The 27,418-nt window shown below is 41.1% G+C and overlaps 1 protein-coding gene across 5 annotated transcripts; it reads left to right on the forward strand.

Moving 5' to 3' along the window:
• The first annotated feature begins 4,489 nt into the window (after positions 1–4,489).
• On the forward strand, positions 4,490–27,418 carry PRDX4 (peroxiredoxin 4). Of its 5 annotated transcripts, none has more exons than XM_054544401.2 (7): positions 4,490–4,997; positions 11,820–11,937; positions 15,270–15,386; positions 19,417–19,539; positions 22,653–22,783; positions 23,902–23,936; positions 27,306–27,418. In XM_054544401.2, exons 1-7 carry the CDS (start codon positions 4,799–4,801, stop codon positions 27,354–27,356), a joined length of 774 nt encoding a protein of 257 aa, XP_054400376.1. In that variant the 5' UTR covers positions 4,490–4,798; the 3' UTR covers positions 27,357–27,418. The 5 variants fall into 5 exon arrangements, with proteins under 5 accessions (XP_054400376.1, XP_054400375.1, XP_002831502.2 ...); XM_054544400.1 differs by lacking the exon at positions 27,306–27,418 and adding an exon at positions 27,021–27,086 and having other exon boundaries at positions 4,524–4,997; XM_002831456.6 differs by lacking the exon at positions 4,490–4,997 and adding an exon at positions 7,734–8,110.

A 27,418-nucleotide genomic window follows, 5' to 3' on the forward strand; every position in this document is an offset into this window, starting at 1 on the left:
TAGAGGCTGGGGCTAGAGCAGTTCCTGGCAGAAGGAACAATAAAAATGGGATGCTTGGACATAACCTGAATTACCAGCAAATGCTGAAAAATCTGTGTTTCCAAGGAACAAATATGGATCCTGAAGGGGTGGCTGCCCCTCCACACCTGTGGGTGTTTCTCGTCAGGTGGGATGAGAGACTGAGAAAAGAAAGAGGCACAGAGACAAACTACAGAGAAAGAAAAGTGAGCCCAGGGGACCGGCGCTCAGCATACAGAGGACGCACGCCGGCACCAGTCTCTGAGTTCCCTCGGTATTTATTGATCATTATCTCTACCATTTCAGAGAGGGGATGTGGCAGGACAATAGAGTAATAGTGGGGAGAGGGTCAGCAGGAAAACATGTGAACAAATGTCTCTGCATCATAAACAAGGTTAAAGAAAAAAGTGCTGTGCTTTTGATGTGCATATACATAAACATCTCAATGCCTTAAAGAGCAGTATTGCCTCCAGCATGTCTCACCTCCAGCCCTAAGGCTGTTTTCTCCTATCTCAGTAGATGGAATATACAATGGAGTTTTACACTGAGGCATTCCATTGCCCAGGGACAGCAGGAGACAGATGCCTTCCTCTTATCTCAACGGCAAAGAGGCCTTCCTCTTTTACTAATCCTCCTCAGCACAGACCTTTTACGGGTGTCGGGCTGGGGGACGGTCAGGTCTTTCCCTTCTCACGAGGCCATATTTCAGACTATCACATGGGGAGAAACCTTGGACAATACCTGGCTTTCCTAGGCAGAGGTCCCTGCGGCCTTCCACAGTGTTTTGTGTCCCTGGGTACTTGAGAGTAGGGAGTGGTGACCTTTAACAAGCATGCTGCCTTCAAGCATTTGTTTAACAAAGCACATCCTGCATAGCCCTAAATCCATTAAACCCTGAGCTGACACAGCTCAAGTTTCTGTGAGCACAGGGTTGGGGGTAGGGTTACAGATGAACAGCATCTCAAGGCAGAAGAATTTTTCTTAGTACAGAACAAAATGGAGTCTCTTACGTCTACTTCTTTCTACATAGACAGAGTAACAGTCTGATCTCTCTTTCTTTTCTCCACAGGATCCCACAAAAGAGAATGGCCTGAGATTGCCTTAAAAGGAAAAATAGCTAAGTGGGCCACCCACTGGGGTGGAAGGACCCCAACACAGGGATGGGCTACAAAAGGCCTAGGGACTGAGGTGAAGCCTAAGTGGCCAGAGGAAAGACACTGGATGTGGCAGGGTCATGTACTCTGAGGTCCCTCAAGGAATCTGCAAATGTCCCCATTTGCTGTGTCAGACAAGGATTTCCTCCATATCACCAGGCCCTAAGGCTATATTGCAACTTTGCGAACCATGCAAGGGTATGCCCTTCTCCCACAAAACTGGTACTTTCCGGGCCCCCGCTGTAGATCAGAAACAGTGTGTGGTGAAATCAAGTTTACATATGAACATTTACGTGACTATTGACTAATATTTGTGAGCATCAGTGGAATTTTAGCTTGATAATAGCAGGAACATGTCTATTTTGTTACTGCTGCCTCCCAGTGACAGTGTCTGGCACATAGTAAGTGCTCAAAAACTATTCCTGATCCCTACCTCACATGTTACACAAAATTAACTCAAATGGACCAAATACCTAAATATAAAAACGATAACTATTAAACTCTTAGAAGAAGAAAAGAGGTTTTTATCTTCATGACCTTAGATTAAGCAATGGCTTCTTAAAAATGGTGCCAAACATACAAGCAACCAAAAAACAGAGATAACTTGTACTTCAACAAAATTAAACTTTTTTACATCAAAGACCCTAGCAAGAAAGTTAAAAGACAATCCACAGAATAGGAGAAAATATTTGTAAATCATACATCTGATAAGGGTTTAGTATCCAGAATATAAAAAGAATTTGTATAACTCAACAACAAAAGGAAAATAACCCAATTATTACACAGGCAAAAGATTTAAGTGGACATTTCTCCAAAGATGATATACAAATGGCCAAAGAACACATAAAAAGATGCTCAACATCATTAGTCATTTGAGAAATGCAAATCAAAACCACAGTGAGATACAATCTCACACCATTAGGATGACTATAACCAAAAAAAAAAAAAAAATGGGCAATAACAAGTGTTGAAGAGGCTGTAGAGAAATTGGAACCCTCAAACATTGCTGGTGTGAATGAAAAATGGCGCAGCTGCTGTGGAAAACGCTTTGGCAGGTCTTCAAAAAGTTAAACATAGAGTTACCATATGGTCCAACAATTCCACTCTAGGTATATACCCAACAGAACTAAAAATATATGTTAACACAAAAACTTGTATGAGAATGTTCATAGCATCATTGTTCAAAATAGCCTAAAAGTGTAAACAACACAAATATCCATCAATTTATCAATGGATAAACAAAACTGGTATATCAACAATGGAATATTATTAAGCCATAAAAAGGAATGAAGTACCAATACACACTACAACATGGATAAACTTTGAAAACATTAAGATTAAGTAAAAGAAGCCAGGCACAAAAGGACAAATATTGTATGATCTTACTTATATGGGGTGTCTAGAAGTATTCAAATTCATAGAGACAGAAAGTAGAATATTGGTTTCCAGGGCTTAGGGGGAAAGGGAGATAGAGATTTATTGCTAATTGGTTACAGTTTCAGTTTCGGAAGATGAAAAAATTCCGGAGGATGTGGTGATGAGTGCACAACAGTGTGAATGTACTTTATGTCACTGAATGGCAAAAATGGTAAAAATACTTAAAAATGGTTAAAATGGTAAATTTTACGTTATGTATATTTTACCACAATAAAAAAGGAATGAAGTACTAACACATGATACAACTTGGATGAATCTTGAAAACATTATGCTTAAGTAAAACAAGACACAAATGATTCCATTCAAATAAAATGTCCAGAATAAGCAAATCTAGAGAGAGAAAAAGTAAATTAGCTGTTGTATGGGGGGATGTTGCTTGTTGGATAGGAGGAAGGGGGAAATTGAGAGTGATTAATAAGTATGAGGCTTCTTTTAGGGGTGTATATATAAGTGTTCTGGAATCAAATAGTGGTGAGCACAAAGCACAACATTGTGACTATGCTAACAACTACTTTATATTTTATTCCTAAAAATGAAAAAATCATGTTTTGTGAATTTTGTCTCAATTTAAAAATTGGGCAGATAGTCTTCCCCCAGAATGAGTAATCTAAGCACAAGACAGACAGAGCCTTTATGACACAGCCTCAGAAGCAACAAAGCATTACTTCTGCCATATTCATCAGAAGTGAGTACCTAAGTCTGGCCCACATTCAAAGTGAGGCTTAACATTTACCCTATCATTTCAGTTTCACAACATAGGGAAACTATTATTGTCTTCCATGTGCAGATAAACACACTGAGGCTCAGAGAGGTTGAATAAACTTACCAAGGCCACAAGGCCAATAGATAGCAGAGCTCCTATTTGAATTTAAAAACACCTGACTCCACAACCTGTGCTTTTAACTACTATCAGTGGTGGTTCTTAATTTGCCCATTTGTGAAACCTATTTGTGCCCATTTGTGAAACCAAAAATGCTTGGGGCCTCCCAAAAACCTATTGAAACATCATTTCTAAGCCGGGCACGGTGGCTCATGCCTGTAATCCCAGCACTTTGGGAGGCCGAGGCGGGAGGATCACGAGGTCAGGAGTTCGAGACCAGCCTGGCCAGCACAGTGAAACCCCATCTCTACTAAAAAAAATACAAAAAATTAGCCAGCCATGGTGGTGTGCGCCTGTAGTCCCAGCTACTCGGGAGACCAAGGTAGGAGAATTGCTTGAACCCGGTAGGCAGAGGTTGCAGCGAGCTGAGATCACGCCACTACACTCCAGCCTGGGCAACAGAGCGAGACTCCATCTCAAAAAAAAAAAAAAAAAAAAAAAAAAAGGAAACATCACTTCTGGGCCTGTAATCACAGCACTTGAATAATGGTTTTGTTTGTTGGTTGGTTTTGTTTTTTTGTTTGTTTGAGACGGAGTCTCACTCTGTTGCCCAGGCTGGAGTGCAGTGACGCAATCTTGGCTCACTGCAATCTCTGCCTTCCAGGTTCCAGCAATTCTCCTGCCTCAGCCTCCTGAGTAGCTGGGATTACAGGTGTGCACCACCACACCCAGCTAATTTTTGTATTTTTAGTAAAGACCGGGTTTCACCATGTTGGTCAGGCTGGTCTTGAACTCCTGACCTCAGGTGATCCGCCTTTCTTGGCCTCCCAAAGTGTTGAGATTATAGGCGTGAGCCACCGCGCCCAGCAAGAATGTTTTTAAGCTCCCCAAGTGTTTCTGAGGTGCATCCTGGATTTGGAACCTGCCCCCTGTCTCTGATGGTTTTGTATTATTAATATGGGCTACTGACTCCAGCTGGATGGTAAGTATCTTGAGGGCAGGGCCCCCACCTCAAGCTTCCTTGTTGATGTCACTGTGACATCACAATGTCTGCACAAATATCATTGGATGAAAGGATTCAGAGCAACTACCACCCAGAATGTCAGTTGCCAGGGGGCTCCAACAGAACTGAGGGACAAACAGTAGGTGCCTGAGAGCTGGCCGATCTGGTCACCCTCTCCAGTGGGCCACAGGGGCCCACTTGGTGGGCAGTCTCTGCTGCCAGCTAGGGCATCTCAGCTCAGCCCAGAGCAAAGAGGTGTAGGGACATAACGCTTTCCTCAAGCTTCCTTTCCCAGGTCCAAACTTAGAGGCCCAGTTTTGGGCCTAGAATTCACTGAGGTTTGTGGCTGTTTGTCCAACAGTCACCATGGATCACCGAAGCCGACTACGGGGCATAGGCCTGAACCGAATCCCTGGGACTCAGTCCCGAGCCCCCCGAGTCCCACTCCCCTTCCACGTGGAACAGGAGGCCAGGGAAGGAGAAGACTGGGAGCGAGAGCCACCTCATCAGAGGCCTCCTATCTATGAGCCACCAGAAACTGAAGAGCTGCCAGATAATGTTATGGGTAAGGACACACCCTCCCTCAGCAGAAGGAGGCTGGCATCACCTTTTTCATCCTTTACCTCCAGGAAGCAGGGGCCGGGAGGCAGAAAGCAGAGTATACAATGGGCAGAACAAGGGTGAGGGATGAGTTTGGAAGGGGGAGATTTTCTATCTGCCACAAAAGATTGTTTCACAAGGAGTAAGGATAAAATATGTGAAAGCAACTTGAAACTGAGGCTGTCTGCAATATTAGGTGTTATTTATAAAATCAGGTGTTTGCAATGTCAGTTGCTTACTGTGGACCAGGTTCTTTGGGAAACAAAGACCTATTACACATTGATTTCAGCCCCAGAGAGCCCACAGTCTAGTAGAGGAAAGACAAACTTAGGATGGTTTCTGCAGGATTCAGAAAGATAACAGGTGCTTACAGAAAACAAACTTAACATGTTCTCACTTAATTGTGGGAGCTAAAAATTAAAACAATTGAACTCATAGAGATAGAGAGTAGAAGAATGGTTACTAGAGGCTGAGAAGGGTAGTAGGGGGCTGGGGAGGGAAGTGCGGATGGTTAGTGGGTACAGAAATATAGTTAGAATGAATAAGACCTAGTATTTGATAGCACAACGGGCTGACTATAGTCAATAACAATTTAATTGCATACCCTAAAATAACTAAAAGAGTATAATTGGATTGTTTGTAACACAAATGATAAATGCTTGAGGTGATGGATAACCCATTTGCCATGATGTGATTATTACACATTGTGTGCCTGAATCAAAATATCCCATATCCCCCATAAATATATATATATACATATACCTACTATGTAGCCACAAAAAATTTTTTTTAATTTAAAAAGAAAGATAACAAGCACTTGCAGGAGGACAGAGGGCACCCTGGGATCATACAGGCTCATGCCTGTAATCCCAGCACTTTGGGAGGCCAAGGTGGGCGGATCACAATTAGCTGGGCGTGGTGGCGCGCACCTGTAATCCCAGTTACTCGGTAGGCTGAGGCAGGAGAATTGCTTGAACCCGGGAGGTGGAGGTTGCAGTGAGCCGAGATTGCGCCACAGCACTCCAGCCTGTGCGACAGAGCGAGAATCTGTCTGGAAAAAAAAAAACAAAAAAAAAAACACCTAACGCAGGGTTAAGTTGCAACATTGCCTGTTTGCCCCATAGTTCCTTTCCAGCTGGAAGAGAAGAAATGGTCTAGGGATATGGCTTTTCAGGTCAGACTTTTCTTCTCCAAGTTTTCTGGGGACCTGAAAAGGGCTCCGACTCGAGAGAGGAGTCATGGCTGTTCACAAAGATCACTGCAAGGAAAAGAATAAGAAATGGCTGTTGGAGGGATAAAACGCAAGCTATTCAGAGGCAGAAAGGTTAGTTTCCCTTTTGAGGGGCGGGGGTGGCGTGGGATGAGGAGGCTTTTTGGGAGAAATGGGCGTGGAAGGATGTCTAACAAGTGCTGGCGGCGAGGGTCGTTGGCACTTCAATGGTGGGAAGACAGCCATGGGCGAAGCTTTGTGGAAGAAATAGGTGTGAAGGATGAGAAGGCCTAAAACAGTGCTGAGGGCGCGAGGCCAGTCACGGGCAAGGACGCGAGGCCAGTCACCTGCGAAGTTTTGTGTACAAGATGGGCCCAGAAGGATGAACAGGGTCTAAAACAGTGCTGAGGGTGGGAGTGCAGAAGATCGGTCACAAGTGACGACACAATGTGGTCTTAGTCCAGTTGGTGGACACTCGGTGGCCTGGGCCTGCCCCCGGTGCGCAGACGCACACAGCAGGTTGCAGCCGCAAGCGGGGCGGTGCCCACGGCGGGGAGATGGGTGGGGAGGGCAGGGAAAAGCCAGGGGTTGGGTGATGGGGTAATTGTCAGAAAAAGGAACAACACTGCTGGGAGAGTTTTCTGGTAACTTTTCAAGTCTTCATTTAAATTAAAAAAAAAAAAAAAGCTGTCTTTGAAACAATAGATTAGGTCACTAAAAACTGCCTGTTTGCCCTTGCCTGCTGGAGGAAAGTAAATGGTTAGACCTATCCACTCTAAGTTTTTCCAGGACTTAAAGGAGCTGCAAGTAATGCAGATCATGGCATCGTTCACACAAATCACTTCAAGAAAAAAATTAGTAAATGTCTACTAGATCTTGAAACTTATTCCTGTCTATCTGGAACTTGGTAACCTCTGACCAACAACTAACTCCCCATTCCTTCCCTCTCTCCTCGCCTTCCCTACTTCCCAGCCTCTGGTAAGCAGCAGGGTAAATACAGTCAATAATAATGTATATTTCAAAATGAACAACAGTAAATTTGAAATGTGTCACCATAAAAGTCATAGGTTAACAAGGTGATGGATAAGTTAATTAATGTGATGTAATCATCCCACATTGGATACATATTTCAAAAAAATCACATTGCATCCCACGAATGTATACAATTATGATTTGTCAAGTAAATATAATTTTTAAAAATGTTAAGTGACTTTTTAAAAAGCTTATTAGAAGTATAAAATGCAAGTCATTCACAAGCATATAGGTTAGATTCCGCTTGTGAGGGGCTTGTGTGCAGTGGTGAGGCTTTGTGGAAGAGATGGATGTGGAAGGATGTCTAAAACAGCGCGGAGGTCAGGAGACCTTGTCGCTGCCTTCGCAGGGTTGGGCAACGCTCCAGGTCCGGGTCCGCCGCGGGACGCAGGCGCAAATGCAGGCTTGGGATGGGGGAGGCGCGGCCGGCGCCCACGGGGCGGGGCGGGAAGCGGGTGGGGGGGTGGAGGGGGCGGAGCAGGTCTCGCGAGGGCGCGCCCCGGCTCGCGCGGGCGTCGTGCACGCGGTTGTAGCTGCCTGGCGGCGGGAGAAGCCGCGCTCGCGCCAAGGGACGTGTTTCTGCGCTCGCGTGGTCATGGAGGCGCTGCCGCTGCTAGCCGCGACAACTCCGGACCACGGCCGCCACCGAAGGCTGCTTCTGCTGCCGCTACTGCTGTTCCTGCTGCCGGCTGGAGCTGTGCAGGGCTGGGAGACAGAGGAGAGGCCCCGGACCCGCGAAGAGGAGTGCCACTTCTACGCGGGTGGACAAGTGTACCCGGGAGAGGCATCCCGGGTATCGGTCGCCGACCACTCCCTGCACCTAAGCAAAGCGAAGAGTAGGTGGTGTCCCGCCAAAGGGTGGGAGGGGAGACTCCGGAGACACGTGTACCCCGGTTACACCCCCGGAGTCTGGGCTTGGGCGGCACCCCCTGGGCTGCCTCCGGGCCCTGGGCGGGCCTGGTTCTCTCCTAGGAGGGCGGGGAGGGGAATAAAGGGGAGTTCTAGCTGTGAAGAAAGGTATGGTTTCCACTGATCAGATTTTTGAAGAGGTAGTGGTTACCCCAAAAGCCGCAGCTGAGGGAAAGTGGGTGGTCCTAGTCCCGAGTTTGCATCGAGGATGTTGGGCAAACTGAAACAGTTCCCGAAACATCTCAAAGTGCCTTCAGCACATCCCGTCTTTTTCAGGTACTATTTCAGCGAAGGAAGACATTGATAGGTTGAATAATGATTCACAAAAAGTTTGATTAAACAGAAAAGTTGCTAAACAGTGCTCGGGAGGTCAAACATTTCGTTTTTCTTTCTTCCTTTTTGTTTGCATCTTACAAAGATTATTACTAAAAGCCACCTTCCCCAAAACCTGTGTAGTTAATGGATATTCCTTATGTTTCTCAGTCATGGAGAATCTATTACAGAGTGTACTTTTGAGGGAAATGGGGGAAAAGGAGGTTAGAAGTATGCATTTGGGTTGATGATAAACCTCGTGGCAAATTTGTGTCCTGCCAATTTGGTTTTTGATTATTTGCATTTCTGTCCAGTGTACAAAGCTAATGGCCACTTTCAGGAATGACACGTCAGACGAAGTAGATACTGTGAAAGTTGTGGCCTGCTACATCTGGATGTTAAAATTAACCAAAAGTGAACAGTGGCTATAGATAAAGGCTGTCTCTTGCTTGCTATTCAGTAACCTGCTTTTCCTACAGATCATTTGACATTCTGTAGGTGTGTAGTTGGCTTTTATGGTTCAGTTACAGCATGTTCCATGCCAGTATTCAGTGAAAAAAGTAATGCTTCACAATTGTGAATCCCTAGAGTTAAATGGAATGTTGTTATGACTTAGGATGGGTTGAGAGTGATAAATGAGAAAAACTGTTTTGTCCTCTTAAACATTTACAGTTCTTACTTAATGAAAGTAAGTACTTTCAGTTAACTACTTTGGGACTTTTTTTTTTTTTTGAGACGAAGTCTCGCTCTGTGACCCAGGCACCCTGGCTGGAGTGCGGTCGCGCGATCTCGGCTCACTGCAACCGCCGCCGCCCGGGTTCAAGTGAGTCTTCTGCCTCAGCCTCCCAAGTAGCTGGGACTACAGGTGCGCGCCACCACACCCTGCTAATTTTTGTATTTTTAGTAGAGACGGGGTTTCACTATATTGGCCAGGCTGGTCTGGAACTCCTGACCTCATGATCCGCCTGCCTCGGCCTCCCAAAGTGCTGAGACTACAGGCGTGAGCCACCGCGCCTGGCCTACTTTGAGATTTTTAAGAAAACCAGTCTTAAATTTTAAAATCAGTATTCCAAGTCCCACTGGTTTTACTTGCCTGGGAAAGTATTTTAAATATGTCAGCCAGTTAAGTGTTTACTTACATTACATATATTTTCCATAGGAAACAAATCTACTTCAAAGCTTTCCCTTTACCAGCAAAACTTAACATTTTAGTTGTTTACTACATTTCTCTGTCACATGTAGGCTTGTCTAGAATTAAAGATACAAAGACTTTTGTTAGTAAAGACTATTATGGAGCCATTAAGGCCATATTTTCAAATAATTTTTAGTAATATCAAAAACATTTCATAATTAATTTACTGTTTCCCTTAAGGAGAAAAAAAACGCGGGGACGCAAACACGTGGCAAATTTGTGTTTAAAAAAGAACGGAAAGGCCAGGCGTGGCGGCTCACGTCTATAATTTCAGCACTTTGGGAGGCCGAGGCCAGTCGATCACCTGAGGTCAGGAGTTCGAGACCAGACTGGCCAACATGGTGAAACCCCGTGTCTACTAAAAATACAAAAATTAGCCGGGTGTGATGGCGCATACCTGTAATCCCAGCTACTGGGCAAGCTGAGGCAAGAGAATCCCTTGAACCCGGGAGGCGGAAGTTGCAGTGAGCCCAGATCACACCACTGCACTCTAGCCTGGGTGACAGACTGAGACTCTGTCTCCAAAAAAAAAAAAATAACTAAAATTAAAAAAAATAAGACTAGAAAGACAGACATCAGAATGTTAACAGTAGTTGATGAGAGTTATGGAGAGAGAGGATTTAAGTATTCTTTGTACTTCTCTGCATTTACCATAATCTTTATGTTAATTACATAATTTATATTCAAGACAATTTTTGTTTTTTTAATAAATGCAAGGGATTGCTTTGGGAATTCCATTTATAGATCTTAGCAAAGTAACTACCATTCTTAACCAAATATTTCCAAAATCAATTTTCAGAACAAAATTTATTTTTCAAATATGGTTTTCCCAGTATGCTAAAATCATTAAGGCGTGTCATTGTAATAGATCATTACAATTATTATAACCTCTCACTTGAGTAGCATTTTAAGTAATTTATTTAAAGTATATATAATTGAATACGCTTCTGCTGTCTATTTCTCCCTCCTGGCCTTTACCTAATCAGATCAGGATTATATATATGAGGTAGGATGCTGGCTCAAGATAAGTAATCATATGTTATATATTAATTTTTAAGAGAAATTCATGTTGTTTGTCTCAATTTCGGAGTGACCCATAAATGGTGGCTGTTACAGAGAAGTATAAGCCTGACTTTCTAGGACCCTTAGCCAAAGTTAGAAGCAAGTATTGACTTCAATGTTTGTAAGGGGTCTGAAAATATAAGTGCTATCTGAATGTGTTAACAGAGCATGAAGGTGCATTATTATCTAAGTGTGTTGGCTAAAATTACTGTACACCCTTACAAGAGAGCAGCATGAACTGTTCAGTTTCCATTGGGTCACTTGAAACCTGTTCAAGGGAGTCTTCTTTCAAAGCCCTCTAGGAAAATGATCCCATGGTCTGGGATTTGACACTTCTGGCCTGACATATGTGTACATTCCCTCCTCATTTTGTGTAGCCTCATCTGCAGCAGGTCCTCCATGTGTATGTCAGAAGCTGGATAAACTAGTACATCTGGAAGACTGCCATTAGAGAAAGGAAAATGTAATTATTTGAAATGTAGGAAGTTGGCGACTTGAAGCGGGGCTATAGTGAAGCATCCACGAGGGTTTAGTGCAGGATAGAATTTAAGGGGTCTGTGAGCATGAATAGGGGAAAAAAGTATTTATTTTCACTAACCCGCATCTGAAATGTAGTGTTTCCTTCTATTACGAATGTCAGCAACAAACTACACTAGCTTCAGCAGTACTTGCTTGTACCTTTCACCAATAGAATCACAGTTATTTTCTTGCTACATTATGGTTATCGCAGGTATCCTGAAACACCATTTTCACTCATCGTTATCTTAGGTAGTTGTCAGATTACGACTAGATCTTGCAGTTTTGAAGTGTTATAGAGCACGTGTATTATGATATCACCAATTTTTTAAATATTTTGATAACTGCATTTAAATACAATTGGTTTCTTTTGTAATTCTATGTATTTTCCTTTTTGCATTCAATAACAATCTTTTAAGAAGTCTGTAAGCTTCACCAGACTGCCAAAGAGATCTAAAGGTAGCCCTGATTTTTAGTGATTTTCTAAAGATGTCCTTCTACCATTCCACCAACTTTCTCAGTGTTACAGAACATCATGTATTTTTCTTTCTTAGTTTCCAAGCCAGCGCCCTACTGGGAAGGAACAGCTGTGATCGATGGAGAATTTAAGGAGCTGAAGTTAACTGATTATCGTGGGAAATACTTGGTTTTTTTCTTCTACCCACTTGATTTGTAAGTAATACATGTAAATAGCTAGTAAAATCTCAGCCTTTATCAATTATTTTTCAGGAATATCAAACCAATTATTTTGTTCAGCTCTTGGTTTTTAAAAAGGCAAGCTGAAGTAAAGAAATGTATTTAAAAAGGTAACATCTACCATATATTTCAGAGTCATAACACACTGACCTCAATACTTATGTCTACATGATTATGTTATAATGGAATAATTAGAGGAAAGCTACAATATATTCATTAAGCTATACCTACTAAGGCAAGAAAATGGACTGATAATATATTAGAAAGCATTTAATAGCAAGACCTATGCCATAATTCTTTTTACTGTATCTCTCTTGATCAGAAAATTAATTCTGTAATCCCAGCACTTTGGGAGGCCAAGGCAGGTGGATCACAAAGTCAAGAGATCGAGACCATCCTGGCCAACATGGTAAAACCCCATCTCTACTAAAAATACAAAAATTAGCTGGGCGTGGTGGTACGCGCCTGTAGTCCCAGCTACTCGGGAGGCTGAGGCAGGAGAGTTGCTTGAACCCTGGAGGCGGAGGTTGCAGTAAGCCGAGATAGCGCCACTGTACTCCAGCCTGGCGACAGCAAGACTCCATCTCAAAAAAAAAAAGAAAAAGAAAATTAAGCCGTTCTCTCTAGTGATGCCATGTAATTGTGGTTTTTCCATTTTTATTCTTTGCTGCATCTGTTGCTTTTCTGGGATTTGAACATTTTGCTGAAAATACATACTGCTTAAGGAATAAGGAATAACACCTGTGTATATGTTATGGTTATTGTGGGGTTTCTCGTCTTTCTTTAACTCTGTGACAGTGAGCGTTTTTGTATATGGTCAGAAAGTTGACTAAAAGTAAATACTCTTACAGCTTTATTCACATGGAGGATTTAATTTTATTTTGCAAAACACTATTTTGAGTGTTTTTCAAAACTCATGAAAGTGAGAAGAGACCAAAAAGAGTTATGTCAATTTTTATCTTTTATTCTCTTGGAACTTACTTTTTGGTTACAACAAGTAACTAGAAGTTTCCTCCTCTATCTTTGCCACTGTGCCTTTTTCCATTAGGACTAATCTGGAACTACATAGATCAAATTTAAACTTGCAGGAAGGGTATACTTAAGCTCATTTCTATAGGTTGTTTCTAGGCCAGGGATTAACAAATTTTTTTCTGCTGGATTTGGCCTATTGACCTATTTGCCAACCCCCGCTCTAAGCCACATAGGAAGAATTCTCATGAAAATTATTACATTGAGACTAAAGTTATGAGTCTGCATAATATATAATCTTTTAAATTATAAGAACTTGCTTCTTTCTAATCAACTCATATTGTGACTTGATTTTTTTAAGTATAGCTTAATTTCTAATAGAAACCAGAAGTAGAAATTTCAGTAGACATAAAAAATGACAGGCCTTCTAAATTCATGTTGTTATAAAACCAGAAGGTTAACATGTATGTTAAATATATATGACTAACATCCTGAATTTGGAAATTAGTCTAATGTAGCAGAAAAATATGTTCTGTGTTTCTCCATTGTTATTCATAACTCCATAATGGGTAAGAGATAGTTAATTGGATCATGTTGTTAGCAGTGGTCTTCTGGGACAAGGAGCTAAGATAGCCTCTTCCTGTTTTCATGTAATGCTGGACTGTGCCTGGTTAGAGCAGGAAGAATTCTGGGGCATTTGCCACAGTCTACAAGGAGGAAAGTTACAAACGTAACCCTTCAGTTTCCTGCCAAAACTTTTTCTGTCTTCACTAAGAAGTTGGTCAAATGTATCTCTAGGTAGCATTCCTTGAAATAAGAAGAAAGGCAGAGGCTGGGTGCGGTGGCTCACGCCTGTAATCCCAGCACTTTGGGAGGCCAACATGGGCGGATCACCTGAGGTCAGGAGTTCTAGACCAGCCTGGCCAACAAGGTGAAACCCCATCTCTACTGAAAATACAAACAAAATTACCTGGGCGTGGTGGTGGGCGCTTGTAGTCCCAGTTACTCAGTAGGCTGAGGCAGGAGAATTGCTTGAACCCGGGAGGCGGAGGTTGCAGTGAGCTGAGATCACGCCACTGCACTCCAGCCTGGGCGACAGAGTGAGACCCTGCCACAAAAAAAATAAGGAAGGCTGAGGCTGACCATTCCTACCCTTTAGAAAATATTTAAAATACATTTTATAGCCCAGTTTCCAGGGACATTATCCGAGATTAGAACTGTCTACTTGGACATGACAGTGCTGTACCTGAACAACTGAAACATGTTAAAATCCTGTATTGGTATCTGGTAGGAACTTGTGCCCTAACTAAGTCTATGTTTTTCAAACTTTCTTGACCATGTCTCACGGTAGGAAATACATTTTTCATCGTCAGCCAGTACACAGGCACATATATATACGGTAACATTCCATCTGGATGCACCAGCACAGCCATGCTCCTTAAAATACTGAAAAACCCTCATATCATGTGGTAAATAGCCACTTCCCTTCCCTCCCCAACTAGTTAGTCCTCCTGCCTGATCCCTTTCAGAAACCTCCAGAACTAAAGCCAGCTTTGAGTTAAGATTGTTAAATATTTTGAATATCACTGTTGAAGACAAACATATATATATGTATATATAAATATGTGTTTCATAATTTACCCTTACTATGTATGATAGTGTCTCCTGTTTTCTCTTCGATTTCACTTTTTAAAAATGTTGTTTAGAACTGAGTTGATTTAAGGAGTCCCTACCACGGTTTGAAAAAATGCCGCCCTAGTAATATTCTCTAAACATGGCCTGACAACATGAGGGTATTAAGGTATAAAATCCCTGGCTGCACAGGACTGGTAGACAAGGTGGAAGAGGACCTTATCAAGAAAGGAGGGGCGGGGGTACTGGAAAACATTGCCTCTTCTCCAAAATACAGATAGATGCATCTAGTTCATAGGGTTGGTGTAGGAATATAAAAAAAATAGTGAAATGACGAAAAATTTGTATGGATCCTTTGAAAGCTATAAAGTACTATATAAATAAAAGGTATTATTAAATAAAAGTAATAAAATGGGGGGTGGCTATTGCTATAAGGGAGAAGGGAACATTGGTTGACTACTGATCTATTAAGTTGTAATAAGAAAGTTTATTGAGATGTAGTTGGGAACTCTAATACGTTTCTTTCTTAAATATTTGATTGAATGACAGTCTTTTAGACTACTCCATTTTGAAAAGGTTCAAATATAAAATTGATCTTAATGTACGTTTTTATTATTAAAGGTATTTGTAAAAATTGTCATTTGAAAGTTTAAGTATATGCTTATTTGGAGAATACTGAATTTTTTTTTTTTTTTTTTACCTTTCAGCACATTTGTGTGTCCAACTGAAATTATCGCTTTTGGCGATAGACTTGAAGAATTCAGATCTATAAATACTGAAGTGGTAGCATGCTCTGTTGATTCACAGTTTACCCATTTGGCCTGGTCAGTATCTTACACTTACATTTGTAGAAAAAAAAGAATGGATTTACTCTTAAAGCATGGGCAGATAACTCTTGATATGATAGAATATAATCATTTATCAGACAATTCAGGAATAGATTTATCTAAGAGTAATACATGTATCTACACATTTTCTAGGTTAAAAAAAGAGAGAAGAGTAATATAATCAGCTGCTATAGTAAAAATGCTTAAGGATTTTATAGGACATTTCAAAATAAGGGGAAAAGTTAAATGCAATAGATGTGATTTCTATAGCAAAAACCACTGAATTATATGATTATTATGATAAATTGGGTTACCATAATCTGGAGGAAAAAAATCTTTAAAATATGCCATTTCTCTGTTACACAGTTATATAGTCAAACTCAGCTTTTACAGTTTTCAAGAAACAATACTTTTTAAAAATTAATTTTAAAAAATGTTTAAACATTAATCATAAAAAGATGTTCTAGCTAAATTCGTTGTAAAGAATTGCAAATTAAAATGACAAGAGATGCCAATTTTCCCTGTCTGGTTGGCCAAGATTTAAAAGATTGAAAAAATGTATCCACTGTGGACAAAAATTGAAGAAACGGCACTCACACACAGCTGTTTAGCATTTCTGGAGAGCAGTTGGGCAACATGTCTCAAAATTGGAAATTTACATGTTAATATGAGTTTTTATAGTGTCCACAGTCTTGTGCAGAAAACTTTGTGCACAATAAAGACCATTCAGAATTGGGCCGGGCACAGTGGCTCACGCCTCTAATCCCAGCACTTTGGGAGGCCGAGGCAGGCAGATCACCTGAGGTCAGGAGTTCGAGACCAGCCTGACCAACATGGAGAAACCCTGTCTCTACTAAAAATACAAAATTAGCCAGGCGTGGTAGCGGGTGCCTGTAATCCCAGCAACTCAGGAGGCTGAGGCAGGAGAATCACTTGAACCCAGGAGGTGGAGGTTGCAGTGAGCTGAGGTCACGCCATTGCACTCCAGCCTGGGCAACGAGAGTGAAACTCCATCTTAAAAAAAAAAAAAAAGATTCAGCACTATTGGTTTTAAAACATAATATTCAATTTATTAAAGTTACAAATTTAAAACACGAGCTTTTTTTCATTTATAATCTGTGTGTGTGTATAACAAATTTTCATTGCTTGGTGAGCTACAATTTAATTAATTACGTTTCCCTAAGAAATTAATTCCCATAAGTATTTTTAAATGCAGTTATATATTTAATATATTTGAATTCCTTAAGTATCTCAATTTTCAGACAAACCTTCCCAAATACTTAAGTAGTTCTAATTTGCCAAATTCTCTTAAACATTATAAATAACTTAACATATAAATATGTACTGATTATTTCTTAATATGAAAATAGCCTGGCATGGTGGCTCACGCCTATAATCCCAGCACTTTGGGAGGTCAAAGCAGGAGAATCACGTCAACCCAGGAGTTCAAGACCAGCCTGGGCAACATAGTGAGACCCCATCTATACAAAAAATTAAAAAAAATAGCCAGGTCTGGTGGTGCATGCCTGTGGTCCCAGCTACTCGGGAGCCTGAGATGGAAGGATGACCTGAGCCTAGGTGGTCGAGGCTGTAGTGAGCCAAGATCATACCACTGCACTCCAGCCTGGGCAACAGAGTGAGATCCTGTCTCAAAAAAAAAAAAAAAAAATTAAAATAAAGGCTTAATTTGCTTCATCATTTCCTTTAAAAAAAAGAAAGAAAGACAGGGTCTTACTATGTTGCCCAGGCTGGAGTGCAGTGGCACAATCAATCATAGCTCCCTGCAGCCTTGAACTCCTGGGCTCCAACAATCCTTCTACCTCCCCAAATAGTTGGGACTGCAAGCTTGCAGCACCATACCTATTTTAATTTTTATTTTTGTAGAGATGGAGTCTTGCCATGTTGCCTGGGCTGTGCTTCATCACTTCTATAGTAATTCTAAATCTTCCGAGGATTAAAATGCATATCCACTAAGGAAAAAGTTATGTCATCCCAAATAATTTGGGATTGCTTTCCCAAGGAAATTTGGGGATACATTCTCAGCCTGATAGGGTTCACATCAACCAGAGATTTCTACTTGGGTGTCAGAACTGGGGCTCCAGGTATCTAGAGCAATGTCGTTTTGTTTTCTATCTGCTGTGTCAGTACCCTCCTGTTAGAGCATCAGCCCATGTCTCCTGGTTTCAAGTTACAGAATACAGATTGAGCGTCCCTAATCTGAAATCCACAGTGTTCCAAAATTCACAATTTGAGTGCTGACATGATGCTCAAAGGAAATGCTCAGTGAAGCATTTCAGAGTTCAGATTAGGGATGTTCAACCAGTAAGTATGCAGATATACCAAAATCGGAAAAAATACTAAATCCAAAACACTTCTGGTCCCAAGCACTTCCAATAAGGGATGCTCAACCTGTAGTGAAGGCTGATGCATCTGATATTATAACTAACTTCCTTCACTGCTTCAAGTGGACTTTGCATTTGTTTCTCAGAATATTAAAATGTCATCCATTTGTATCCTGCCTGTCTGTTCAAGGCTTTGTCTTATGATCACACTACTAAGGTTATGCTTATGATACTACATATCTTTTGATCTATCAGTTTCACTTTCAGAAATCAATTAGACAAGTGTATAAAAGTAAGAATACAAGGATGTTTTCAGCAGTGTTTATAAAGCAAAAAAAAGGTAAATGGTTTAAATCTTCATCATGGAAATTAGTAAAATACAGTAAAGATGTTCCTGACTTATGATGGTTCGACGTATAATTTTTCACCTTTACAGTGGGTTTATGGGATAGTAAATACATTTTTAGCTAATGATATTTTCAATTTATGATGTGTTTATCAAGACACAGCTCCGGCCGGGCACAGTGGCCTGTAATCCCACCACTTTGGGAGGCCAAGGTGGGCGGATCACCTGAGGTCAAGAGTTTGAGACCAGCCTGGCCAACATGGTGAAACCCCGTCTCTATTAAAAATACAAAAAATAGCTGGGTGTGGTGGCGGGTGCCTGTAATCCCAGCTACTTACAAGGTTGAGGCAAGAGAATCACTTGAACCTGGGAGGCAGAGGTTGCAGTAAGCCAAGATCGTGCCATTGCACTCCAGCCTGGGTGACACAGCAAGACTCCATCTCAAAAAAAAAAAAAAAAAAAAAGAAACAACCCTATCTTAAGTCAAGGAGTATCTGTGTATCCATACATTAAAAATGTGTTATAGGCCAGGCACGGTGGCTCACGCCTGTAATCCCAGCACTTTGGGAGGTCAAGCCAGGTGGATCACCTGAGGTCAGGAGTTCGAGACCAGCCTGGCCAACATGGTAAATCCCTGACTCTACTAAAAATACAAAAAATCAGCCAGGTGTGGTGGCACACGCCTGTAATCCCAGCTACTTGGGAGGCTGAGGCAGGAGAATCGCTTGAACCTGGGAGGCAGAGGTTGCAGTGAACCGAGATCACGCCGCTGCACTCCAGCCTGGGCGACAGACCAAGACTCCGTCTCAGAAAAAAACAAAAATGTGTTGTAGGCTGAGCACAATGGCTCACGGCTATAATCCCAGCACTTTGGGAGGGTGAAACAGGAGGATTGCTTGAAGCCAGGAGTTCGAGACCAGCCTGGGTAACAAAGTCACGCCCAATCTCTACAAAAAAGTGTTTAAAACATTAGCCCGGTATGATGGTGCACACCTGTAGTCCCAGCTTCTCAGGAGGCTGAGGCAAGAGGATCGCTTGAGCCTAGAAGTTTTGGGCTACACTGAGCTATGATCACGTCACTGCCCTGCAGCCTGGGAGACAGAGCAAGACCCTGTCTCAAAAACATAAAATAAAAATGTGTTGTGTATACATATTTTTTAATGTTTAAAGGATGTGAATATATTAAATGGGAAAAGCAAGAAAATAGAAAGTATATTAGCCTGTTTTTGTTAGTGAAAGAATGTGTGTATTTCATGTGTGTGCATGTATAGAGAAAGAGTGCTATTTTAATATATGCCGTTTTCTTAGCTCTGAGAGGTAAGCGTTCTGTTTGTTACAGGATTAATACCCCTCGAAGACAAGGAGGACTTGGGCCAATAAGGATTCCACTTCTTTCAGATTTGACCCATCAGATCTCAAAGGACTATGGTGTATACCTAGAGGACTCAGGCCACACTCTTAGGTACCTTTCAGTGGTTTTATATTATGACAAATCCAAGCGTGTTTATAATCCTTCTTGAAATAGATGTTACTTATGAAATAGAAGAACAAATTTTGATCAAGAAATATAATTTTGAGGCCAGTCACGGTAGCTCAAGCCTATAATCCTGGCACTTTGGGAGGCCACGGTGGACAGATCACTTGAGGTCAGGAGTTTGAGACCAGCCTGGCCAACATGGTGAAACCCTGTCTCTACCAAAAAATACAAAAATTACCCAGGCATGGTGGCGTATACCTGTAGTCCCAGCTGCTCGGGAGGCTGAGGTGGGAGAATTGCTTGAACCTGGGAGGCGGAGGTTTCATTGAGCCCAGATCATGCCACTGCACTCCAGCCTGGGCGACAGAGTGAAAAAAAAAAGAAATAATTGGCTGGGCATGGTGGCTCACGCCTGTAATCCCAGCACTTTGGGAGGCCCAGGGGGGCAGATCATGATGTCAAGATATCGAGACTATCCTGGCCAACCAACATGGTGAAACCCCATCTTTACTAAAAAATACAAAAATAGCTGGGCATAGTGGCACACGCCTGTAGTCCCAGCTACTCGGGAGGCTGAGGCAGGAGAATCGCTTGAACCCGGGAGGCGGAGGTTGCGGTGAGCCGAGATCACGCCTCCGCACTCCAGCCCGGGTGACAGAGCAAGACTCCGTCTCAAAAAAAAAAAAAAAGAAAGAAAAATATTACTTTGTTCTATTAGTCTTTAAACTACTAAACTTAAACTGTTAGTTTATATTACCCTGATTAAACTATGTTAGCATCATAGACTTTTAGAGCTGGAAGATTATTTAGAGGTCTTTCACCCACCCTGTCATCTTACAGATAAAAGAGACAGATTCATAGAGTTCCGTGATCTTAGCCAAAGTTATATAATAATTTAATTGCAGAGCCCAGACTTAAATCCAGGTCCCCCAACTCCTTGTCCATTTCTTTTTCCTTTTTTCCAAACTGACTCCAGTAATGTTTTTTTCTAAATACAAGTGTCATACTACTTAGCAAACCTGTGTCTTTGGAGTAGGAAAAATTAAGGAAATATTTTACCCAGACGCTCTCACTGGGTTACTTGAGCTAACAAACATTAATAGAATTCTTTGAAAGGGGGGCAATTTTAGTGTGAAACAGTTGTAATTTGGTTGTATTGCTGATTTGCTTTGTAGTGCCAATCGTTTTTCTTGAATGTTTTATGTGAAAGTGTCAGTATTTTATAATCCTGTGTTTTTTTATAACAACTTTATTGGAATATAGTTTACATGTAATACAATACCCATTTAAAGAATACAATTCAGCTGGGCATGGTAGTTCATGCCTGTAATCCCAGCACTTTGGGAGACCTAGGTGGGAGGATCCCTTGAGCCCAGGAGTTTGAGACTAGCCTGGGCAACATAACAAGACCCTTGTCTTCTACAAAAAAATAAATAGTTTTTTTTTGTTAAATTAGCCCGTTGTGGTGGCACATTCCTGTAGTCCTAGCCTACTCAATAGGCTGAGATAAGAGGATCGCTAGAGCCTGGAAGTTCAAGGTTGCAATGATCTATGATCACACCACTGCACTCTAGCCTGGGTAACAAGAGTGAGACCCTGTCTCTAAAAAAATAATTAAAATTAAAAATAAAGAATACATGACCGGGCGCGGTGGCTCACGCCTGTAATCCCAGCACTTTGGGAGGCTGAGGCAGGCGGATCACGAGGTCAGGAGATCGAGACCATCCTGGCTAACACGGTGAAACCCCGTCTCTACTAAAAAAACAAAAAATTAGCCGGGCATGGTGGCGGGCGCCTGTAGTCCCAGCTACTCTGGAAGCTGAGGCAGGAGAATGGCGTGAACCCCAGGGGGCAGAGCCTGCAGTGAGCCGAGATCGCGCCACTGCACTTCAGCCTGGGCGAAAGCAAGACTCCGTCTCAAAAAAAAAAAAAAAAAAGAAAGAATAAATTTCAGTGGTTTTTGTGTATTCACAGAGTTGTGCAACCATCACCACAATTTTAGAATGTTTTCATACTCCAAAAAACCCCACACCCATTAGCAGTCACTCCCTGTTTCCCCTAACCCACTTCCCCCAGCTTTAGGCAACCACAAATCTACTTTATGTCTCTATAGTTGCCTATTCTGGACATTTCATATAAATGGAATCCTACAATATGTGCTTTTATGACTAGCCTCTTTCACGCAGCATAATGTTCTCAAGGTTCATTGTATTGTGTCATGTATTGCTACCAGTAGTTTCCCCTCTTTTGTACTTGCTAAGTATTTAATGTTTTCTGCTTTCATAAAGTCTGTTACTAAGTTAATTTCCAAGAGTAAATATGCCCCAAAAAAGACTGAGGCAGTTTTAAAATGTGGAATCATTTGAACATTAACCAAGTAAAATTATCTAATGTTAGCTATATTATTTGACCTGAGCCAATAGTTTCTTTTTAAAATTTTTTTTTAAGGCCGGGCACGGTGGCTCACGCCTGTAATCCCAGCACTTTGGGAGGCCGAGGCAGGTAGATTGCTCGAGTCTAGCAGTTTGAGACTAGCCTGGGCAACATGGCGAAACCCTGTTTCTACAAAAAATACAAAAATTAGCTGGGCGTGGTGGCACACACCTGTAGTCCCAGCTACTCAGTAGGCTGTGACGAGAGGATCACTTGAGCCCAAGAGGTTGAGGCTGCAATGAGCCGAGATCATGCCACTGCACTTCAGCCTGGGCAACAGAGTGAGATCCTGTTTGAAAACAAATAAAAAATTTATTATTTATTTTCAAAATAATACATGCACATATGCACATAGTTTTTAAAGGTCAGATTATCTTCAACAACTGTAAATACTCTGGTACGTTTCTTAGCCAAAAACAAGTTTTTAAAGCTGCAGTTTTACAGTGATAATTCCAAATTATACATTAGATTGAGGGAGGGATGTGCATACACATGTGTGTACGTGTGTGTGTGTGTGTGTGTGTGTGTGTGTATGTGTACCATTGGAGTAGGTAGGTAGTGTGGTGTTTGTTCTGTATAGCATCCTTCTGTGTGAATGGTATAGGAATTCACAATACATAAATGAGAAGAAATGGCCTCATCTCTACCATTCTTCTGTTTTACAGAGGTCTCTTCATTATTGATGACAAAGGAATCCTAAGACAAATTACTCTGAATGATCTTCCTGTGGGTAGATCAGTGGATGAGACACTACGTTTGGTTCAAGCATTCCAGTACACTGACAAACATGGAGAAGGTACCTCTCCCTTCTAACCTTTTGATTTTTTAGTTTGAAAGATAGCATAATTAGTTAGGTTTCTTATCGTAAAAGTAATCTGGATATTTCCAAAGTTTTCTGATTATTTACAAATTATTAGCAGATCTTTTTAACAGACCAAATTATAATTTACAGTGCTTTAACAAAATATCACGCCAGGCATGGTGGCTCATGCCTGAAATTCCAGCATTGGGAGGCCAAGGTAGGAGGATTGCTTGAGCTCAGGAATTCAAGACCAGCCTGGGCAACCCAGTGAAACCTCACCTCTACTAAAAATCAAACATATATATATATATATATATATACACACTAATATATTCTGCTTACTAAATAAGACGCAAAAATATTCACTATTTGCGTAGTCCTTTTTGATAAACTCATAAAAGTTTCTGCTACTGCAATTTTTAAAATTATGTTTCTGCAAGCTTAGAATGTGTCAATCTGGCAACATTTAGTGATGTAGTTTTCATTTGCCTCTTTGCATTATTGAATTTAGCCTTTTAAATAATCCTTGATCACTTCTCTGCCTTTCAGCTAAGATGAAGTATAGTAATGTAATCTCTGGGCTTATTCAGTATCACATTTGTAATCTACAAGTTCATCATTTTGCTAAAATAGAACACATTATATATTCCTTTTAAAAATGTCACTGAGTCAGGATGCATTCTAAAGTCTCTTTTGACAAACAGTGAATCATGTCATCAGTACAAAGTACTGCAGGATACATGGCAAACAAGCTTACTGGAAGTTTATGTAAATTTGGAGGAATTTTTGCCATGCCCAGGCCTTTCAGCTCACCAGATTCCCAAACTTTTCAACTGTATTAGAGGGGCAATCAATTTGATTTCTTATATTTTAAATGTAACTAAACATAATTGGTAAAAATGAAAATAGATTAGCTGCCTGCTTATGAGCTCCATGACAAAAATTCCTTGGTGTGAACAGGAGGCTAATAGAAGTCATGTGCTCGGTGGTCTGGAAATGTTCTTATTAGTATATTCTATTAACTTCAGTTTCATATAGAAACAGAAAAAGTCAGTTGCTGAAGGTAACTGAATTCTGTTTTTAAAATGTCTTCTGCCTCTTTTTGTTTCTAGTCTGCCCTGCTGGCTGGAAACCTGGTAGTGAAACAGTAAGTATATATATATTTTTTTATGTTGAGTTGATGGTTAGAGTTAAAAAAAATAGAAAAAAAATGCTGGCCGGGCACAGTGGCTCACGCCTGTAATCCCAGCACTTTGGGAGGCTGAGGCGGGCAGATCACGAGGTCAGGAGATGGAGACCATCTTGGCTAACATGGTGAAATCCATCTCTACTAAAATACAAAAAAAAAAAAAATTAGCCGGGCGTGGTGGCGGGTGCCTGTAGTTCCAGCTACTTGGGAGGCTGAGGCAGGAGAATGGCGTGAACCCGGGAGGTGGAGCTTGCAGTGAGCCGAGATCATGCCACTGCACTCCACGCTGGGAGACAGAGCGAGACTCCGTCTCAAAAAAAAAAAAAAAAATGCTAACCTTAGAATAATCTTCGCTTGTTACTAGAACTGTCTTGATTTTGTAAATGAAGTAAACATTGCTAAGCAGAAATCAGAGTACAGACATTCTTTGGCCTGTAGGAAGAGTAGCTGAAACCGGAGAAAGCAGAATATGGGGCGTGATGCTGTGAATTTTAAAGCCAAGTATACAGATAAATACACCATTCGAAAAAAAAAAGAAGGGCAGAGCGGAGACTTGGTAGAATAATTCAGAGGTCTTATAGGTCATGTATCGAATTTCTTCCTGAATTGCGGACAAAGAAAACAGTCACAAGCAAAACCTTTCTATACATAGTAAGAGGTTTTGAGAAAATCTAGCTCAATTAATACTGAAGATAATGATTCTCTCCTTGTCATGAAGAAAGAAAAGATTGAAACACGTACATTCTTTCATTTAGGAGGCTGTCTAATTTTTTTTTCTTGTTTGAGACAGAGTCTTGCTCTGTCGCCCAGACTGGAGTGCAGTGGCATGATCTGGGCTCACTGCACCCTCCGCCTCCAGGGTTCATGCGATTCTCATGCCTCAGCCCCCTAAGTAGCTGGGACTACAAGCCTGCACCACCACACCCAGCTAATTTTTGTAATTTTTGGTAGAGACAGGGTTTCACCATGTTGTCCAGGCTGGTCTCAAACTCCTGGCCTCAAGTGATCCACCCTCCTCGGCCTCCCAAAGTGCTGGGATTACAGGCATGAGCCACTGCTCCCAGCCAGGAGGCTGTATAATTTATAGACAATCCCTGAAGTAGTCTCCTGCCAAAATACAATTTAGAAACTTGCTTGAACCTTTTTAGGAAGAACATGTTTACCTTCTAAATTCAAGAGTTTTACACAAGCTGCAGTTAGGAAATTGGAAGATACTAGAGCATTAGAGGAAGAAATCATTATCTTTGGGTAATAGAAAAATATAGACTCCTAAGACTTTCTTCCTTAGCAAACCAAAGAAAAGTACCATTAGCCATAGATAACCACTGGTAGAAATTTGCGCTCTAACCTCAGGTGTGCCCCTTTCCGGTCCTTGAATGTGCTAAGCTGATTCCTGCCTCAGGGCCTTTGCCCTTGCTGTTCTTTCTGTACTCCGTCTGCATGACTAGTTCCCTCTCTTTGCTCACATTTCAGCTCAAATGTCATCTTAGAAGTCTTTCCTCACCACTTTATCCCCACCCTAGACATCTATCCTCCAACCAACTTTTTTTTTTTTTTTTTTTTTGAGACAGAGTCTCACTCTGTCTCCCAGGCTGGAGTGCAGTGGCCCGATCTTGGCTCACTGCAACCTCCGCCTCTCAGGTTCAAGCGATTCTCCAGCCTCAGCCCCCCAAGTAGCTGGGATTACAGGCGTGTGCCACCACACCTGGCTAATTTTTGTATTTTTAGTAGAGACGGGGTTTCACCATGTTGGCCAGGCTGGTCTCAAACTCCTGACGTCAAGTGATCCACCCACCTCAGCCTCCCAAAGTGCTGGGATTACAGGCATGAGGCACCGCACCTGGCCCAACCAACCTATTTATAAAAGCATTTATTACCACAACCTAAAATTAGAATTAGGATGTAACTCCAAGGGCAGGGACTTTGGCTGTGTTGTTCACTAATAAATACTGCCTATCATAATACTTTGAATAGTTTCCATATAGCGAGTCTGTTGAAAGAATGTCCAAACACATAAATATATACAACTATTATTTGTCAATCAAAAATAAAATTAAAAAGAATGACCACCACAATATGTGATAACACGTATGCATTTTTCTGGAGGGAGAATCCGTAGTTTTCATCAGATTCTCAGAGATTTGTGGCCCCCAAAAGTTAATCATGTAAATAGTCAACATGTTTTCTGAAATGTCCGGTACTCATCCTATAATACCTTTCAGAGTGAAATTGTACTTCTTGGGAGCTCTCACTGATCTCTGGGAACTTGGACACCTAGCACGTGCCTGTGATTGGAGATGATGTTTTCATCAGTCACAGAGGGTTTTGCTGCACCTCCGGGGGAAGTGCCCCCTACCTTGAAGATGGGTCTGAAATGCTTTTTAAGGCTTCTTAAGCTGCTGCTTAAGCCAGCAGCTTCTGATTCATATTTCTTTCTATAAGCTTCATAATCAACAAATGTAAACTAACGTGACTGATTTATACTTTAAGGTACCTACTGGTCAAAGTACCTTTAATGTGTAATTTCAAATCCCCTTTGAGATCCATCAGATCAACATAGAGATGAGTAAGTTTGCTATTGTAACATTAACTTTGACCTCAAAGGCAAAACTGTTTTGCAAACCCATCAGAAATTGATTCAGAATCAGTCAATTACAAAAGTTACAATAAGTTATTTTTATATATATAAAGATAGATGTACTTTACCTATAACTAGCAAGTAACATAATGTGAGGTAAAATTATATTGGAAATTGTTTTAAAGTCTAACAGGTTTCTAAGGCTGTGATGCTCTTAGAGGGGACACAACAGTATTCATTAACCATTGACAGTAGTGCTTGATGTATTTGAGTTTGGGTTTTTGTTTTTTTTTTTACTTTGCAGCTTGAGATTTAAAAGTTGTATTCTGGACTTTAGTAAGCCCTTAGTGAACACCTGCCTCCTTTTCAGATAATTGTGGCATACCATCATTTTAGCAGCAAATGATTTTAAGAGTACATTAACATCTGTAGCCATGCTCTCTAAATGTGTTTGACTTAATTAGATCAAACCTGAAGATACCATGAAAGCCTGGTGGCCAAGAGAGGAGCTGTAAGTAAGTTTTGGGGTGCTTGAGTACAGATGTTAATTTATTCACAAAAAATAAAAATATTTGTCTTTTGGAATAGCCGAAATTAGTAGGTAGGACAAATCTCATTTTTTTCTAAATATACAATCTGATATACAAAAATAATTTTTAGTCAAGGCATGGGCAACTAATATCAGACTACTCATTATGTACTTTGGCTTTAAAATAAATTATTTCCTTTTTTTTGTTTTGTTTTAACAGATAATCCCAGATCCAGCTGGAAAGCTGAAGTATTTCGATAAACTGAATTGAGAAATACTTCTTCAAGTTATGATGCTTGAAAGTTCTCAATAAAGTTCACGGTTTCATTACCA

The sequence above is a fragment of the Pongo abelii genome, chromosome X, assembly GCF_028885655.2.
Source record: "Pongo abelii isolate AG06213 chromosome X, NHGRI_mPonAbe1-v2.0_pri, whole genome shotgun sequence".
In the NCBI taxonomy this organism is placed as follows: Eukaryota; Metazoa; Chordata; class Mammalia; order Primates; family Hominidae; genus Pongo; species Pongo abelii.